The following is a 21,129-nucleotide window of genomic DNA, read 5'->3' as shown; positions in this document are numbered from 1 at the left end:
GTGTGGATTTATGTAAGAATTTACAGATCGTACACTAACGAAAAACTGATGGCAAAGGAGATCGAATATAGATTGGAGGTTAATCACAAGCACGCCCTTACTAACTGAACCAACCCTTATTGGCAATCAGAAATCAAATATCATATATTGTCATTGTACATAATTTGCAGATGAGGACATAATTTGCAGATGAGGACATGCATGTGATATACAATATGGAATGGTTTTTAAAAATGTTAGCCGAACTCAGCTCAAAAGCGAGTCTAACAGACAAAGTTATGTTGGGCTCACTTTTGAGCTCGTTATGCTGGTATTCTTCTTGGGTTAAATAAAATCAAACTAGAGAACCCCAAGAGGAAAAAGATTTGGCATGTCCTCCTCCACTACTTGTGTCTTAAAGTAATGAGACACCAATGATAAGGCAAATGTGGTTCCGATACATCTTTGGCTCGGTCCGTACGGTGGCAATAAAGGATGAAGGATATAAGTTTCAGCCAATCCAAATGAAAAATGTGGAGGGCCCTCTCTCCAATTAAGTTGGGCAACCCCCACGCTGCTCGTGTATTTATTTACTAGTATCAAAGTTTGATTGGGATACAGAGATAGAGATGGTAAATTTTGTTTTTTTTTTTAGCGAACGATATAATATACACTAAGAGGGATGAGATGCGCTTAACCTTATAATGAGCTGACAATAATGTAATTCAAATTCGATTTTGACGAGATAGAAGAAGAAAAGAAATGCATATGACGTGATACATTGCAATTACAATTGGGTTCCTCAAGTTCTTAAAGCATGCATACCCTTCGGCTAGTAGCAGATTTAAGATTTGAAATTTGTGGGGTTCCAATAATAAGGGTGAAAAAGTTTATAGATAAAAATAACATTGACAAGTTAAATGATAATACATTTCATTCATTTATCATACTCAAAATAACATTACAAGCTAAAAAATCCTAACTAAGTCGTCCATGATGAGGTTTTATAGTGTGAAAATGCTCCATGATAGCTTCATTGAAAAACCATTTTTCTCAATGTAAACAAATAAATTGCCACTCAACTATTAATCTCTCATTTTGTTGCAGAGTGAACCCTTAATGTTATTCATAGCAAAAAAATATTCCCTCCGTTGAAGGGATTGCAAATACAGATCCACCAATGCCTTCAGCTTCTCTTCCCACTTCCCCCTCTCTGCCTTCGCCTCCCACCCCGACCGTGCCAGCGTCTCATTTGCCCCCTTGCGCCATTTTCGCCAGGCTCTATGTGCTCACCAAGTTCTTTTGATAAGCTTTTAGATTTGTGCCGGAAGGAGCTTAGGTCATTGCGGTTTGATCGTCGCCCGCCTCAACTCAAAAATCGGCACCAGAGTAAAAGACAAAAAATTGTTCACCTGAAATCGGCAGCGTGCGTGAGTCGATGGAGTAAAAGAGAAAATGAGTCGCATACTCTCAGTATCTCAAATAGATTTTTTTTAAATTACAAAATTAACCCTCTTTAATGGGTAGTTATGAGTTTCGTGGGTTCACCCAAAATCACCTGTTAACTAATGGGTTGCTAGTGAATTCACCCATAATCAACTTATTAAGTGTCCACCCGTTAATTGAAATTTTACGAGCAAATTATGTTGTGTTAATGAGTTGGATCCACTAAATAACGGAGGTATAGAATGTCATCGACCCTAAACTAAAAGGGTTGGCACATCATAATCGATATCTTAACTGATTGTAATATAATGAAATTACGGGTGGGAAGAAAATGAGTTAGAATGTGACAAAGCAAGATGAAATTGTCAATTAATAACTTAATCTAAGGGGCAAGCATCTTTTTATCGTTGACAATGTTACAAAAGTATACATGACCTAATCATTTAATTTTAAAGATAATGAAAGCACAACACACTTTAGAAAATGTGGGATTACCAAGATAATGAAAGCATAAAACACTTTTTATGTCATGAATTTAAGCGACAAGGCAAGTTTAATCTACTGTGTCAAAATATTTGCAAGGATTAATATGTAGATTACAGGTAATGTCCAGTCTAAATTTCACTTTGTAAATGTAATCTATATATAAAAAGAAAAGAGTGCTCTTTACCGAAAATAAAAGAGTGCTAACAACTTTTTCACTAACTAATTTTGCATTTGACAAGTTGTGAAATTCATGAGATTTGTTAATACTTAATTTGACAAAATAATAATAATAATAATAATAAAGAGATTTGTTAACACCGGTAATATTTATTCATGTGGTGTTTTTTTTTTTAACAAGAAACAATAGATTGATATTTCATTGATCATCCAAACATATACAAAGGTGTTAATTAGTTACATTGCTCCAGTGATCAAGAAAATGATCTTGAGTAAATTTTCTTAAATAGACAATTATAGTAAACCCCTAACAACTACCACATGGACAAAAACTACAAATGCCACTCATACCAAATTGTCACAAAACAATAGACGTACAAATATGTATAGGTGACTATAATAGGTCATCGAAGAATAACGCGGCCACATAAAATTATTACGTAGGAGCAGAACCACATAAAGTTATCGTTGATAGACAATACCACTTATAGTGTTACAATAACTCAGACAACATAAAATTTAAAGTAAAAATTAAAAGTGTCAACTAATCATGCTTGAACTAGTTTCTTGGCATGTGTGGCTTAATTTAAACCAAGAAACTTAGTCCTATTTCCAAATATTATAACTTCCTATATGCATGCCACCATGTATATTTGTCCTATAATTTGGGCAAGCTAAAGCAAAGTTAATTAGTTAGAGGAGAAGCATGTGGAACACGCCAAAGGTGCTAATTAGAATATAATATTGGTGTCAAATCAAAATTTTGGTTATCAATTGGGGACATGAAATTTTAATCAGGGTTATCCCCTTAGCTTTGTGATTGGGACATGGAGGGTGTTTCTTCTCAAGGCACTCTAATTGCAACTTTTGACTTGATTTATAGTGGGGATGGGTTCATGGGTCGTGGGTAGACTCAAGCTAGCGGGTCCAAGGAATCTTAAGCCACTATACATCTCATTAATAGAGAAGGGTGTGTTGAGAGTGAATCTCACATTAAAGAAAAGAGAGACATTGCATATGTTTAGAAGAGATTGGGCTACTTCTTTATAGTGCTAATTCATTTTATGATAGAATTTCAATTTTCTTCATGGTATCAGAGCAAATTGTCCCACGTGTGAAGCCAAACGGACACACATGCTGCATGTGACCTAATTTGTGTTGTCCACGTGTTAGGCTTGAAAATTCGTCACATGTGAGGGAGCATGTTGAGAGTAAATCCTACATCAAGGAAAGGAGGGACCATGCATGTGCTTATAAGAGATTAGGCTACTTTTTATATTGCTAATTAATTTTATAGTGGAATCTCAACTTTCTTTACGTGAGAAGTAAAAAGAAGTATGTAAATATAAAAAAGTTGAAACTTGAAACACATCACTAACCCCAAATTAAAGTTAACTACATCACAATTATGTGATTAGATATAGTCCACTAAAACAACATGGCACGATGAGAAAGGACCATCATATCTATATAAACTGTATTTTTTTTTTAATTCTCCTGCAATAATCTTAATTGTACATGCATTGAGTGTTAAAACTAGGCAAGCTAGCGATTTTATTTCGCAATGATGGTAATATCATCTTGGAGTTTTTATATATAATTTTATTAAAAATTCAAGTGCTTTATGTATATTTGCTTAACAATGTTTATATTTTCGTAACAATGTTTTATATGCAAAGGAAATGAGAGTCTTTCTCTTTGTGTGAGAGGTTTTTTCAATTTGTGAGCGAGTGCTCCCAATTTCGATAAATCGTCCGGCCGTCGGCCCTAGCAATGCCCATGACCGATGGCAGCCCCTTTCCCTTTTCTTCGTCCTATTTTTCTCCTATGTTGTTCTTTGTTTTCCTGCCCATTTTTCCCTGTTATCCACCCCCTTGTGCCTCTGATTTAACCGGCCTTTGCCCCGAATCGAAAAGTTTCTCTTCCAATATATTTTTTTTCTTTTTCCCGCTATCTTTCCACCTCCATGCAACTACTCAAACCATTTTCTTTCTCTCCGGCTTGGCTTCGCCCTTTCTCCGTTCCACTATTGCTTTGAAATGCAACCATTTTGTTCCGTCGCGTTTCACAGCATTATCTGAAGATGTGTAGAGCTTCGACTCAAGTGTTCACACCACCAACTTTCATGTTGTTAATGTTCAAAATTTGTAGGTCAAACCTGGACAAATCCAAGTGGATGCTCACATATTATGGACGAAACAATCAAAGATACTAAGCTCTTGGTGGGCTTGGAGTATAAACTGTGAAATACTAGGCTAAACATGAACACAAAGATATATAGTGGTCACCCATAAACGGGGTTACATCCACTTTAGCCAGTCTATATATTTGCTGATATTACATACAAAGTGACTCAAAACCCTTAGTTAGCCTGGTAAAGCCATGGAGCAAATGCCCCTATTTCACCCCAACTTTGCCAACCCCTTCTCTCTTTGCCTCACTCCCTTAAATAGGCAAATAACCACATTTCTAATGTGTGGTCTCTAAGAGAATGTGACGTGGCCTCCTCCTATCCAACCAATAAATATCTTGCCTTGGTTAATGTGCTTTCATTTACTAGTAGTCTAGCTGTAGGGCTTCTTGAGAAGCGATCGTCTGTAGAGTATCCTCCTGGTGGTTACCTAGTGCTTCATGCCTACATGCCAAAAGATGCTCTGGTCCGTTAGTTAATTATTTGGTGATGAAGTGATAATTGCACATTTAGTGTGTAGCCATCTCTAAGTGATGTGAGCCAAGCGACCTGCTCGGGCTCGATTACCTAATTTTGCTCGACCGAGTATTACTCCCTTCACCTTTACATCCCGTCATAGACTCTGACATTGACTGGTGGTGATTGTCACATGTTCGGAGTTCACAGTTGAGTAGGCATGTTCCTTGAGGCTTATGCTATAAAATTGTCAGTCCGCCCACATGCCCCTGTTGGTCGAAAAGTACTTTTTGTAATCTAGTTGAGCCGAGCTATTAGTGGTCGGTTATTGCGCTTGGCGAGATTCCTTTCTACCCATGTGGGCATTTAGGGTATTCCTTCTATCTTTGGGCCTTGGTCTTCTTCTTTCCCTGAGCCTTAGACAAACATTCTCTTGAGCCTGTTTTTCATTGGGATCGAAAAATGATCCTTTATTAACACATGTGTGTGTTGATCTCGGCATTGCTACCTATAGGGGTACTTCCCATTGGCTTCTTTCCCTTTGGTTGGGTTTTATCTCCTGCGATTGCAAGGGGCTGGTTCGTGGTTGGCGGCAAATGCTTCGGCTATGGATGAAGATCCAGGCATTTAGGGTTTCTTTGTGTGTTTTTCTATATAGGGCTCTTCTTTTGTCATTGTTGTGGAGGTTCATCTTTTGTTTTGTGTTTTTTATGTATTTGAGCCTCCGATTGTGTGTGTAACATCCCACATCGCTCAGGGGAGTGATCCTTATATGTATATTCCCATCTTGACCTAGCACGAGACCTTTTGGGAGCTCACTGGCTTCCACATCGCCCAGGGGAGTGATCCTTATATGTATATTCTCATCTCTACCTAGCAAGAGGCCTTTTGGGAGCTCACTGGCTTCGGGTTCCATGGGAACTTCGAAGTTAAGCGAGTAGCGCGAGAGAGCATTCCCAGGATGGGTGACCCATCAGGAAGTTCTCGTGTGAGTTCCCAAAAACAAAACCGTAAGGGAATGGTAAGCCCAAAGCGGACAATATCGTGCTACGGTGGTGGAGAGGGCCCGGGAAGTGATTCCGCCCCGAGCCGGGATGTGACAGTGTGTATATGATATGTTGGTAATAAAATTTGTTTTATATGCAAAGGATTGAGCTTTTTTATTATTATTTGGAAACACTTTTTACTTTTGTTATAAATGAGGGTTTTAAACTCTGGATTTCTAACATACTCCTATTTATTACCTTATACTTACCCTCACCATTGACCAACCCTAGTGACTTATTAAGAAGCATTTTTCAAGGTTTGTAGATATATCTTCTATAAAATGTTCCAAAAAATAAGAGGGGCATGAAAGTTTCATGCCCTTGATGGAGAAAGTAGCAGCTTTCCTTCACGACAAGAAATATTATCTTTTTGCATATATTTTTATGGAGACAAGAAAAAGTTTGAGACCCATGGGCAAACGACCTAATCATTTGGGGGAAGGATGAAGGGAAAGAAATGGGTTTCCATGGCTTTACTTTCACTATCATTTTGTGATCACCATCTCTTGAAAAGGAAGCTTTCTTGTTGATCGATGGAGACTGTTTGAAAAGGACACTGCCCTTATAGGAAAATACAAGTAGTCTCCATGAAATGCATGCGATATGAGAGTGTGTGTACTACATATAATTTCTATATTATCATAGGAGCTTTAATTATAGAGATAAAAACATAAAATACATTTTATAGAATCCAATTTTAAATTATTTAAAGGAAAGACAAAAACCAAATCTTAACAAATCTTGCCCGAAAACAAGCATCAAAATTTTAAAATTTCTGTTGTGTCCCCAATAGACTTATTACCTAACCAAGCCAAAATTACAAACCAACACCATCTATAAAAACTTCAAACTGACTTTAGATCGGTAGAAATTAATTTATGCACTTCTGTAAGCTCAGCTTCACAATTAATGTACTCCTGCAATATCAGTTACAAAATTCCAGCACTTTTTCAAGATCATTTTCAAAATGAGTAAACTGTCGATTTACCCCCTGAACTTTCATCTAGCTTTCGATTTCCCCTCTGAACTTTTCTATTGGAAAATTAAGGACTCAAACTAATTTTTTTAGCCGATTTGCCCCCTACCGTTAGTTTTTCATATATTCCATCCATATTTTTGTTAAGTGAGACCATGTGCACAACATGTGAGGGTAGTTAAGTCATTTCACTCTTAAAAATAATTAAAAAACCGAAAAAAAATAAAAAAATAAAACTTTCCCTCTATTTTTTCCTGCTAATTCCTATCCTCAATTTTATTTTTTCCTCTCATTCCTATGCATGAGAAATGACATATGGTATTATTGTGTTCATAAGTAGCTAAGTTAGTTTTTTTCTTGAAGCATGTACAACCATTTTTATTTTCTCTAACAAATTAATAATTTGACAAATGCTCATGGTGTTATTGTCTCCAAAGTAGTGCATTAACATAAGAAAAACATGTTATTATCTTGAGCATTTTTTATGAGTATTATGAACATGTTTCTTATATTAATGCACTGTTTTGGAGACAATAACACCATGAGCATTTGTCAAATTATTAATTTGTTAGAGAAAATAAAAATGGTAGTACATGCTTCAAGAAAAAGACTAACTTAGTTACTTACGAAGACAATAACATCATATGTCATTTCTCATGCATAGGAATGAGAAAGAAAAATAAAATTGAGGATAGGAATTAGTAGGAAAAAATAGAGGGAAAGTTTTGTTTTTTTTTATTTATTTTCAATTTTTTAATCATTTTTAAGAGTGAAATGACTTAACTACCTTCACATGTTGTACACATGATCTCACTTAACAGAAATATGGATGGAATATATGAAAAACTAACGGTAGGGGGCAAATCGGCTAAAAAAATTAGTTTGAGTCCTTAATTTTCCAATAGAAAAGTTCAATGGGGAAATTGAAAGCTAGGTGAAAGTTCAGGGGGTAAATCGACAGTTTACTCTTTTCAAAATTCCAACACTTCTGCAAGATCATTTCAAAATTTTCAGCACTTGTGCAAGAACAGTTTCAAAATTTCAGCACTTTTGTAATATCAGTTTAAAATTTTCAGCACTTGTGCAAGATCAAGTTCAAATTCTAGCAGTTCTACAATATCAGTTTTAAATTTTTTTAGCACTTTTGCAAGAACAGTTTCAAAATTGCAACATTTTTGCAAGATCAGTTTCAAAATCCTAATCATCAAAACCTCAAATATCAAATACTTCAAAAAAAAAATTCTAAAATAAAAACTAATAATAAAAAATCTTAATTGTTCTCATAAATGTAGGGAACAATACAAAGAAGAAGAATAGGACAGAAAGAAGTATAAATAAGAAGTAGGAGAGAGAGAGAAGGAATAAGAAGAAGAACAAGAAGAAAGAAAGAGAGAGAAACCGAAGAAAGAAAGAGGAGAAAGAGAACAAAAAAAAAAAGGAGAGTTAAAATAGTAAATGTAACGACAAGTAAAAAAAAATCATGATATCATCTGTCACATAAATAAATTTTGTCCTTTTATAAAATAAATAAAAAGCTCTCTCTCCAAGTCTCATAATTTTGCTTTATGTGTAATTTCTACTAGTTCTCTGTAATTAAGTATTGTAATTAAGATTGTCTCTTGGTGCAAAAACAAATCTAGGATGATAATTTTGACAATGGAAACATCATTTACAATGAAATATAATGTGAAGGCTCAGATTAGGTGTTGAAAAAACTTCTATAGCTAGGGACACATCTTAATCATATCAATTGTAATTAGTCGTCTTAGCAAATTAATTAGATTGTTAATTATTGTTAATACTGTCATCATTTAGTTGATTAATGTTCATGTCAATATTGTTGACGACGTATCAATAGAATATGTTGTCAATTGAACGAGCTATAATTATCTAGATTTTCATTCTTTTCTATATTGAAGCTCAAGGATGCACTTATTTGCACCTCGATCATTTTCTGTCGGGCCAAAATTTCACCTGGATATATTATGTTTAACATGCTCTTACTTTGCAGATGTCACCTTATCGTTGTGGGGAAAAACAATTATGTCCGATTTCCACCGATCACCCTGCTATCTAATAACTAACAATTTAACCACTAACCATATCATTTGCCAAAAAAAAAAAAACATGCTCCTACTTTTATAGACGAAAAGCATATTCAACTACTATACTCATTGTATGTACCATAGACAATTTTCTTTTCCATGGTATTACCCTATGATTGCAGGATGACAAATGAGAATTATCAATTTTGTCATAAGTTGGAAACCTCTTTTGCACACATATAAAAATAGCATTCTCACTTAACTAGCTTCAGCGGTACGGTATTACAAATGTTTTAGCCGTTAGATTTGATTTTCATAATTTTTGGATCTTCTATTTTCATTATAACCAGTCCCTTTTTTTTTTCATACTATTCAGCGCTATATACCATTGACGATAAAATGTGCACTGTTACCATGTTCTCCATATATTACTGCATTTGTCAACTGCAATATATATTGGAGGAAGAGAGAGGGTGTAACTTGCCTATCCATAGGTATAAATGTCATTTCATTATATTTGTCATTACTTGCATATCTCGATTATATTATCTCACTATCTCTATCTTTCTCTTTACGTAAGACTCTTACGGTAAAAAAGTTATTCTCTGTATCTTTCTCTTCATGTAAAAAATAAATATAAAAAATAAAAAATAAAAACAAAAGAAAGAAAAGTAAAATTGAATAGAAAAGATAATAGTAAACCTGGACCAGTGACATGAATTTTCTATCCTGGTGAGAGAGGGAAACAGGACGTTGAAATGGACTGGGAATATAAGGTAGATGATGTTGGGGACAATCATCCTGACGTAGCCACACGAGGACGAAGACTTACCGACTTTTTATAAGTAAGGTCGAGGTGGTACAATTAGCAACAGTATATATTCCAGCCAGCCGCCAAGAGAAAGAGAGATATATATATCATGTCGGAAGTATATCAACTTTAACGTTCTATACATGCCCTCATCCTCATGATACACAGAAGATCGATGGTTGATGACCATTTACACGCTTGCATTTGCATATATAAGTATATTTAATATAAGAAGTTTTAACGAAAAGTTCACAGTATTATTTACTTTAACGAAAAATTATACTTTTACACTAAAAAGTCAATCATGGTACAATTTACTTTACCATTTATTTTGTCTTTATCATTAAAACTCAAAGTTTTCAAGCCATTTTCAGTAGTTTTCTTTTTAATATATGGAGTCCACCTGTCCTTGTTCCTTGAACAAACTGTAATCTCTTGGTACGCGGTAGGAGAAATCGTTACATACTAACGCTCCGCAAGCGTCGCCTCTTACTCGAAAAATGCATAAATCCTCTACATGTTACATGCGAGTTTCACTCATGTTTATCGTAGGTATGAGGTTGCAACGGATTATAATTCTCTTCCTTCCTCTTTTCATTATCTTATTTTTCCTCTTTTTATATTTTCTATTTTGTCTTTTTCTTGTAAAACGTTGATGTGATTTAACCGTGACCGTTCAAATAGGAAGGGAGGGAAATGGAGAGAAAAAAAGAGAAGAAAGAATCATACTCTGATTGTGACACATATATACATCCGTATCTAAGAATTTTTTTTAAATGAACTTTAATGAAAAGCTTATGGTATTGTTCACTTTATCGAAAAACTATATTTTAACACTAAAAGGTCAATCATGATACTATTCACTTTACCTTTTATTTTATCCTTATCGTTAAAATTCAAAGTTTTTAAATTTTTTTTATTAGTTTTTTTAATTTTTTTTATCGTACAATTGCTGTGCACATATACCCCACTCGAAATAGACACCACACTACACTGTACGGGTTCAATTCACACATCACTTGCGTTACTGCGTACATTCACAAGTCGTTTTCTTTCTGCCCAATCAATAATTTTAAAGTCATGTTATTATACGCCACATACCAAAAAATGGTGTCTTGTCATACATGCAGATGATTCTACAATCTATTAATTATTGTCGTTGCTCACAATTTTTTTTTTCAGACTTTTTTTGACGGTGATTGTTTCTCTCTTAGCCTGTCATGTTTGATTTATTTGCCATTATGGCCTTGGCTTTTTATCTGAAATAGTCAATAAGATTGGCATAACTCCTTAATTTATGTTCATAAAATTTAAAATCGATAAAAGTGGCCTTTGAGGTTGTCCACTGTCAAGCATTTTGGTCATTTTGTGAGAAATTTACTGTGAACAATTTTATAGACCACTTTTATCAATTTTAAATCTCATGGATCAAGCTGATGAGTTATGACAATTTTAGCTAAAAGTTGTTTTTCTTTACTATATTTATATATGCTTGAGATTTCAAGTATTGAACATCTAAGTTTAGAACTCGGCTTATTACATGTATATTACTTCTAGGTTGTGCCCTCTCAAAATATATAAATTTGATCGATTTTGGCAAATTGATTATTTAGATTGTTCTTTGTTGAAGATGATTACCACCAAAACCATAAATCTTATTAATGTTGATTTATTAGTTTGATGGATGAGCATTAGCTCCACCATATGACTTGAATCACTAGGTAAGAACTTTTGTTTCCAAATGGGACTTGATGGACCAGATGATTTAACTCGGGTCATAATTGGAACAATATCAAAATAGTTAAGTCACCACCTAAATTCTCAATTGGGTAAGAAGAGCTAAGCTAGATACTTAATCAACTGAAACGGGAGAAGGAAGGAATCTAGAAAACTTGGAAATATAAGACGTAAGAAAATAAATTTGGATCAACTAGCCTTATAATTCATTTGATTTTTGATAGGTATTTGATTACGAATTTAAAGTAGAAACTGACACTTTTCTATTTTTATATAAACACATGGAAAATTAAGAGGTGAAATGATTTTCCATACTTTAGTAAAAACGGAAAACTCAAAAATCAAAGTGCTTCTAATTCTTATTTCCGTCAAGTAAACATGTTAGTAAAAATGGAAAACTTAAAAATTAAAATGTTTCTAATTCTTATTCCCGGCAAGTAAACGTGTTCTAAGTTTGTAGCTAATTAGTAATAACATGATTATATGGAAATGGGATTAGCCAAGCTTAATGACTAATATAATTGCCTCTGGTCAATTTTAAAAAAGAAATGTATAAAAGAAAGGAATCTCTCAATAATGTGACGGTCCTATGTCAAGAGTTTTTTCGAAACAAGCTATCTATCATTGTCCTTTTCAAAAATCTTTGGGGACCCAAATGCATGAAGTGAGAAATTTCTTGTGGTACGGTTTATTATAAAATCGATTTTAAAAGACTGGCCTAATAAAATAAATTGAAGTACAGTCCAATTAAGGTTTATGTTAGTTTAATTTCTTCTTTTTGACTCTTTCGTCGGACTCAAGTGTTCCTTAGTGTGATGAAAATACAGTTTGGTATTTCAAATATTATTACAAGTAGTTGAATTGTTTTTTTCAAGTATCAAATCATTTGTATTATGATATTTGATGTATCAAACTGTGTTCCTAACATACTAAGAAATCTATGTAATAATTAGGTAACCGCTAAAGTAAAATGCTCAATTTTGAATCTTCCTTCTTTATAAAAACTAAAATATAAAATATCGTACTAAAAAATAACAAGTATATATAAGATAACAAGTAAATTATTGTTATTTGAAAAATGAGTAAATGTATAACATATATCATACAACCTCATCTTTGTTTATTATTAGGTCCACAATTCTTATATAACAAATTTCATGCCATGCAAGTTCAAATTTACAGTAAGTTTAGCAGGAAATTGATTTATGAGCTAATATGAGAACGAGAAGCAATTGTGTGGTACTAAAATATTGTGTTTTTGTATAACTAACTTCTTATATTATAGAACGTTAATTAATAATCAATATTATATGTTGTAACGTATAAATTCTATCATTCAATTACATTATTAAATTTCCATGTTAGCCATGTTGAGATAAAGTAAAGGGAGATTATATTCACACACTTCAAATTATTTCTTTCACATTTTTTTAATTTTTTAATATTTTTCTATTAAGTGTTAGTGGTGTGTAGAAAATATTTAAAAATAAAAAAAATGTGAAAAAAGTAATTTAGAATGTGTGAATATAATCTCTTAAAGTAAAATAAAATTCTTCACCTTGCAGTCTGTGCACAGACGATATGATTGACATTGTGACAAACGTTTTCACCATGGATTTTGAGATTTAGGTCTTTCAATTGAACAGGGTTGAAAATATACTTTAAAAACTTTGTAAAAATAAATTAAGGAGAAGTCAATGCTCAAAAGTTATATTCACATCATGGGTGTCGCAAAAGGTATTGCCCACGCAGGCAGTGTGTACTAATTAAATCGAACCAATTCCCTAGTCCTGTGTTTGTTTTCCAAGTTTTTAAATATTTATGATCGTTTGAAAGTTTTTTTTTTAAATGATTAAATGCGTTTTTAGTAGAATTGTTTGTGAAATTAATTTTTAGTTAAAATATAAATAAATTCTGAAAAAAACATTTAAATGTTTCCTGCAATGAGAACATAATTGATACTTTTTGTATGAAACACTTCAAATGCTTTAGGGATATTTTTTTTTTTAAATGGTTTCAATCATTTTAAAAGTACTTTTAAACGAGCTCTTAGATTCAAATCAATAATTAAGCAGTTCCTTTACTTCTAAACAGCCTGTGTCAATTAGTGATTTGACAACATGAATTATAAGTCATGTCATTAAAACTAATCTATTAAGCGATGACATCAAGTCTGCTTTCAAATTCCAAGAAGTTATTTTTTCACGTGTAATACAAGATCTTTATGGCCCAAAAAATATCATTCCCCACACTTAATTATTATTACTTAAACCTCATCTCAAATGCATAATTTTCAAGTAATCTAAAACAAAGCAATTTGCTATATTCAATCCAATAGGCAATTATGCTCTTTTAATAAGCTTTTCTTCTTGTTTTCATTTTTTCAGGAACCAGCGTGCTCTTAATCCTGATTGGCCTACCTACGCATGCTCGTAGCCCGATCGGAAGTCGAGCGGGAGGTCGGTGGAAAAATATATACAAGCAATAAAATTTATAACATGTTATACTAAGGTCAATGTTATGTTTATTCACGACACAATAAATTGAAGAAGAAAGTCACATCCGTCGAGATGTATGGCAAGATTTGTTTACAAATTAACAGTAAACACCCGGATTGGAGGCGTGGGACTGGGAGGAGGATTATCTCTTTTTCTAATCTCTCTTATCTTTCCTCTCCTTCTACTTGAATGATTATAGTTAAACTACGTCAATATCTTATATTGATCTTTTTATAAAGATAATAAAACAAAAAATAAAATATGAAAGAAATGGAGGAAAATAAATGAGAATAAAAAAATGAGAGAATCATACTCCATAGTCCATAGGACTGTAGCATGATCACAGACCGACAAAACGACGATAGATGGTAGGGCAGTGTACAAATCGGCCGTATTTGTGTGTGTCGAGCTGGCTGTGTATTTTCTAAGATTATATGGCATTTTATATCCTCATACGTGTAAGTGTCGGTCATGGAAACGTCTATCAGAGCCTCCAATCATTGAGATTTCATTCAAGATGAAGTTTAAATACAATTTGTGCCACTCAGACGGTAATTGATTATATGTGGACACGTGGCTGCCATCTGGTGGATCAGTTCCCTCTATTAGTTGATCAAAAGCTTTCATTCTGTTAATCCATGATGGAGATCTTTGATTGTTCATCCTTTTTAAGCCAAGGGTAGTAGGGTTAGGGCAAATTTTCTTCTTTTCAGTTCATGAAAACTAATCGCAAGGGGGAGTACTTGTTGTGGCTTTCCCTTATTTTGTTTGATCTTATTTATGAAACATTGATTAAGCAAGTTCATTAATCTTCTTTAAGTCTAACCCCCCAAAAGCCCATATTTATTTCTCAATTTATATATGCTTGGGACCAAGGAGAGAACTTATCTGTCAATTAATAAGAAACTAGGAGAAACAAAAAAATCAATTTTTTGTCACTGTAATTTTTTGAGAAAAAAGAGGGCAGCCATCATTTCAGGGATTGAGAAGACTCAAAGATGCATATCAACTTCCCCTGATCACTATCGTGTGATTTACCAATATTAGGAATTGGGCTCAGAACGTGTTGTGTGGAATATAGGCCTAGAATTCATGTTCAACTACTGGGCCAACCTATGCTAGTAATTGTATGATGGTTATTCAGTAGAATGAATTTAACTTATGAGCATTTGCAGCCTTGTCAAAACGAGTATTTTTAAACAAGGAATTGTGTGATCCCTATCAAAACATAATTAGCCAAAATAAATAAATAACTATTTGAACCATATATGTATCATATTGTGTACCACATTATGTGAGGGGCAAGAGTGATGGGAGTAATAGCTAGGGTTTAAAATTTAAGAGCTTGTAGTTTAACTAGTAAGGGTTTAATGTTAAAGTTCAGTTTTGAATAGGAGCATTCACATCATGCATCGAGTCTTCTAAAGTCTTGAGATCGATTATCATTTTTCTCAATATTTTTTGTATCAATAAGGAAAGAGAGTGATAAAAGTAATACCAACTTATATAGTTGAATTTCATCTTTATTGATTACTGCTCGAGTCACAATATGACGTAAGTAAAAACGTCACCTATGCATCATTAGTCAAAAGTAAAAGAAAAAAAATTTACTCTTAAACAATCAATAAAGAACTATACAGGCAAATTGATCTGATTTCAACTATTTTAGGTAGATTCGTACACTGCTACTGGCGGCAGGTCCAAAAGGGAGGAGAAAAATATGAATGAAAAGAAGAAAAAAAAAAGGGAAAGGGAAGTTGTCTGTTCTTTCGTTTTTTTTCTTTGTGGAATCTTTGGTTTTTTTCTTTCGTGTTGTTATGAAAAATACGTAGCTACCGCCAAGATTTTTCTAGTCCGACTTAGGTAATAATTTATCTTTTATATAGTCAAATATATACACAAATGGAACCCACAGTTGATGCTCTGGTATACTGTCGGCGAACTTTATATTTTTTCCTGTAAATATTTATACAAAAACCTGAGTCATATTATATAATTTTCGAGTAATACTGCTTGGTGGTGGTTCGATAAGATTAATTATTATTTATAATTTCGATTTTGTCTTCCAATGCAGTATACTGTGTACAGTAGCTGGCAGTCATGGCTTAAATACTATTTATATGCAAATTGATCAAATATGAATATGAATATGTTCCCAATTCAGCAACAAATGGGAGAAGAAAGTATATTTGATTTCCCTTCTGAAGAAATTAATCGAACCGTAATCCTTGTATTTCTATATAAAAGTATTGATTCTTTTGGTTCAAATCGGTATATAATATCATATACCCCAAAAAAAAATGTTGGTGTAGGGTTTAAAGAAAGTTGAAGTTTCATCATAAAACCAATTGACAATATAAATAATAGTTCAGCTATTTCTTTTTCCCGATGTGGGATTGATGCCCTCAACACATCGCTTCACGTGTGATGAATTTTCAAGTCTAGCAAGTGGACAACACAAATCGAGTGACTTTTTGGAGCACGTGTGGCCGTTGGGCATCACACGCCAGACAACATGCTTTGATACCATGAAGAAATTTGAGGTTCCACCATAAAATCACTTAGTAATATGGGGAGTAGCCGAACTACTTATAAGCATATGCAAGGTCTCATTTTCTTGATTTGAAATTAATGTTCTCAACAGTGTTAGACCAATTGGTAAGTGCAGTATGTCTATCTCCTTTCACCAAAATTCCAATCTCTTCTCGTAACTAAAATAATTTAGAATACCGCTTTATTAAAAAAGAAACTAAGGGGTTAAAAACTTAAAACTACTCATATACATACAGAGTAGGTGAGACTAATTAAGTGCAAAATTATGGATTGTTACACTAAACATACATACATACATACATACATATACATATATATATATATATATATATATATATATATTTGCTCATGCTCAATTAAGTCAAGGTCTCCTATTTGTGTAAGCAACACAAAATTAAAGGACAACTCCTTTTGAGTTTATGAGGTTTTAAACCTAAACAACTTTTTCTTTCATATATTTTTATGAGTCCTATACATATAACTGTATTTTTCACTCATTTATATCACTTTTTTCTTGCAACTTGTAGAGATAGAGATATCTTAAAAACCAATCCAGTCCATTGTAAAAGCAGCAGCACCAGATTTGCGTAAAACCCACTTGATTGCTTCAATTCTCTCTCTCTCTCTCTCTCTCTCTCTCTCTCTCTCTCTCTCTCTAACTTGAATTCTAAGTATGATTTATCCCACTTTTCTTTAAATCATAAGAAATTAATCTTAAATTTCCTCGCTCTTACAACACAGACATATATTCTCAAACCCCATGTCTGGATTGTTGCTGTGATCAGTAGCTAACCTGCTAGCGGCTTATTATTTTCGGGACTTTCATCAGCTCACACGAAAAATGGGACGCCATTCGTGTTGTTTGAAGCAGAAGTTAAGGAAAGGCCTCTGGTCACCGGAAGAAGATGAGAAGCTCTTCAACTACATCAGTCGATTTGGTGTTGGCTGCTGGAGCTCAGTCCCAAAGCATGCTGGTAATTCCCCAACCCACTTCAACTTTGCATTACGAAGTTCAGGTAATCGAACACTTCATCAAACGTTTGATGTATATATTTGTTTCTTTTTGTTCTTTTTCGGGTTTTTCATCAGGTTTGCAGAGGTGTGGAAAGAGTTGCAGATTGAGATGGATAAATTATTTGAGGCCTGATTTGAAGAGAGGAATGTTCTCACAACAGGAAGAGGATCTCATTCTTAGTCTTCACGAAGTTCTAGGCAACCGGTAACGCTTTTAGCCACCTCATTCTGTGCCACGGATATCCGTGTTTATTGTCAATTTTTCTTGTCGCGTCGACATGGAGCAATACTATAATCAACATTTTAAAACCCTAATGATGTAAATAATTGTTTATGCGACTGAATTGTGAATTTTCATCAGGTGGGCTCAAATTGCAGCACAATTGCCAGGAAGAACCGACAATGAGATAAAGAACTTTTGGAATTCATGTTTGAAGAAGAAGCTAATGAAGCAAGGAATTGACCCAACTACCCACAAGCCACTAACTGAAGAAGAATTGAAAGAAAAGAAGAACATTGATTGTTCAGACCTAAAAGAGTCTTTGCCAATGCCAGAGCTTCCAGCTATGCCAATAACCATGGCTTCCCAAGGCCCAACATTTCTTCTCAATGATTCAAATTACTATGATGGAAATGGAGGAGTCCTCAACAATCCACAAGCCTCAAGAGCCTTTGATTCTCTATCTTATTTCGAGTACCAATCCGGTTTCGAGTCCCAATCCGGTTTCGAGTCATCATCAGCCTATAATTCAGATCTTGTTGCCACTCAATACCACCATACCAACATTAGACCTTATGAGTCAAGCTCAAATTTTGGGTTTACTTCAATGCCAAGTTTGGCAAATTCGGACCACGGAAGCATGTCCGGCACAGATTTTTCGGACAATTCAGCTTCGAGACTCAGCTCATTTTTCATGAATGAGGTTAAGGAAAGCTCGAGCAATAGCTCGAACGTCAGCAGCTATGCAGCAGGGTATCATATGACCGGCAACAACGGCAACAACGCAATCGAAAATGCTGCTTTTTCATGGGAAACAGATAACAAACTAGACTCTTTGTTTCAGTTTCATGTCAATGGGATAAAGTCTGAGGAAATGATCAAACCCACTAGTTCCTGGCAACAACAAGGGCAGCTTGTTCATCACCATGCTCAAAATTCAGTAGATTTCAGTAGTTATCCATTAACGTCGTTGTCAGAAGATCTAACAGGTGAAAATTTTGATGTTTTCCAGAATATTTGAAAATTGTAAATTCATTTTTAATTCTTTGGGTTTTTCATGGGTTTTTAAACAAATACACATCGATGTTGATAGTAACAGGGGAATTCATACTGGTGAAAAAAAAGGGTTTGAGATATTTGAGGATATTTTTTTTTTCACTTTTTATTGACAAGGTTGTTAAATTGTAATTTGCAGAACATTCTGTAATCTGTATTTTTATGTTTTCTTTTTTCAGAAAAAAAAAAGTTGAAATAAGATGATCATGAGTGTAATTAGTTCTCTTTGTGGTCCTAATCTTTCCTTGTTGGTTAACTAATTATCATTAGAACTTGCTGTTTTCATGTCTCTGTTTTTTCTGCTTACCACAAAAGTGCTTTTCGAGCGGCCAAAACATCGCTATGCACCAAACGGCTGCAAACTAATCTGATTTTTTATTATTGACCCCATGACCAAACGATAGCTCATTATTGATGCTAACCCGTATGAACTGATCGTGCATGTATAATACACATATGCAAATATGTCTGTCTATATATATATATATATATATATATATATATATATATATATATATGTATACATATTTATATAATGAGTGTATGAAATTAATTCAGTGTAGGTGTGTGTGTGGGGTTGGATTGAGATTGTGATATATTTCTTGAAACGCTGGCAGAGTTTTAAGAGGATTAGGCTGGGGCCTATATATACACACACAATATGTCAGGGATGCTGATTTTCTTGCCTTCAATCGCATCCCTCCAAAAGGTTTAAATTGTCACATAATGTGTTATCAATATATTATGTTATGAATATGCTTTAATTATGCTTTTAAGAAATTTGTCGGTCGCTTATATTATAACACATACGAGTTAGTAACGGTGTGGCAGTCACTGCAAAAATCATTCTGCATTTAGAGTCTCTAGGGTTAAAAAAAAAAAAAAAAATCTAAATTGCTTAAAGAACGAATACGATGGTAGACAGTGGGAAGCTTTCACAAAGGGCACCATATAACTTTAGGAAGATGCCAGTCAGCGCCGGCCATGACTTCCAAACTCTTGCATACACATGGAGCCCATGCATATATATAAGGGCTAATTTTGACTTTCAAAATCTGAGGGGCAAGACACATATGCCTGGTCAAAAATAATATGTAGAATGAATAATCCCTTCTCAAATAATTCTCTATAGTCTTCCCTATTCTTGTAGGTAAACAAGATACCTTAACCCTAAACACCTTATCCGTAGGCCATACCATTACAAGTAAGTACTCAATCATATAGCCAATAGTGGGTCACGAAAAATGATCATAGAAAGCTATCAATCTGCTCTATATGAAGTAGAGCTAGTGTTTGGTGTTTCTCTTTTGGTTACGTTGAAGGGCTTCGAATTTTGAATCGTGAACTTAGCCTGCTCTTACCAATCATTTTATATTCGTTCTCATCACTAAATCAATTTGGGGAGTTTGTGTTTGTCTTATTTTGTGTTTGGTGTTTCTCTTCCGATAGCGTGTTTACGAACCCATAACCAAAATCAAAACGAGGATTTGAATTCCGATTACGGGGTATGCCTTCGCTTGCTAAATTTGGCGAATAAATAGAAAGGTGGGACCCACACAAAATAAGGAACTCAATTCCTCATTTTAGGAGGTGGTATTTCAATTCCGAGTGTATGGAGGAATTCAAAATCCATTTTTCTTGCTTTTTATGCCCTTAAATATTTACTATAATTCCATTTTTGCTAGCCACCACTATCCACTACCTAGCAAACGACCTCTTTTGCTGGATTGTTTTTCAAGAGGAATTTGATTCTGACTACTCCTCATTTCAACTCCTCCTTAATTTAATTCCTCCTCACTCTAAATCCTCCTACTTCGGTTACACTTACGTAAATGAGCCATCAGTGTAATGTTCAACTACTCATGTTTTAACCAATTGGTTCCTCCATTAGTGTAATCTTCCAAAGCTTCTAAAACCATGCATGCATATCGCATGACATATAGTGTGGGCTAGCTTGTCCCGAACTAAAAACTATATGGAAGGAAAACGAATTGAGAGGCATTGAAGACAATAACTTACACAAGACTATATGAATATAGTGCTGTGTTACCTAACATATACTAGCCGTGACTCCTTCCTGCCCCATGATTTAAAACATGCAAAGAAAAATCACCCTCGTTGTGGTGGTGACAGTTATTAATTTAATACAAACTAAACATCAGTTATCATTGATTAAATATTCTTTTCTCTTTTCTTTCCTTTCCGTTTTCTGTTATGTTATATAATCCGTGAGATCACAGCTAAGCTGAAGTTGCTTGCTTCTTACTCCTGATCTAAACATCTTAGAGCATAATCACCAAGTCCAAACATTAATCAATTGTTACGTCAGTGATTATAAACAAATCACATCAAAACGAACCTAGGAATGGTATAATTAGGAATTAAGTACAATCTCCCCCTACTTTTTATTGAAATATATATAAGCATACATGTATATA

The 21,129-nt window shown here is 34.0% G+C and overlaps 1 protein-coding gene across 1 annotated transcript; it reads left to right on the top strand.

The window, feature by feature from the left end:
* Positions 1-17,002: 17,002 nt before the first annotated feature.
* LOC137711588 (transcription factor MYB86-like) lies at positions 17,003-18,877 on the top strand. Its single transcript, XM_068450841.1, has 3 exons — positions 17,003-17,375; positions 17,491-17,620; positions 17,777-18,877. The coding sequence occupies exons 1-3, from the start codon at positions 17,243-17,245 to the stop codon at positions 18,654-18,656; spliced, it is 1,143 nt and encodes a 380-aa protein (XP_068306942.1). The 5' UTR covers positions 17,003-17,242; the 3' UTR covers positions 18,657-18,877.
* Positions 18,878-21,129: the final 2,252 nt, after the last annotated feature.

This window comes from Pyrus communis, chromosome 12 (genome assembly GCF_963583255.1).
Source record: "Pyrus communis chromosome 12, drPyrComm1.1, whole genome shotgun sequence".
Classification (NCBI taxonomy): Eukaryota; Viridiplantae; Streptophyta; class Magnoliopsida; order Rosales; family Rosaceae; genus Pyrus; species Pyrus communis.
The sequence above is the reverse complement of the archived record's forward strand: the minus strand, read 5'-3'. Positions and strand labels throughout refer to the sequence as shown.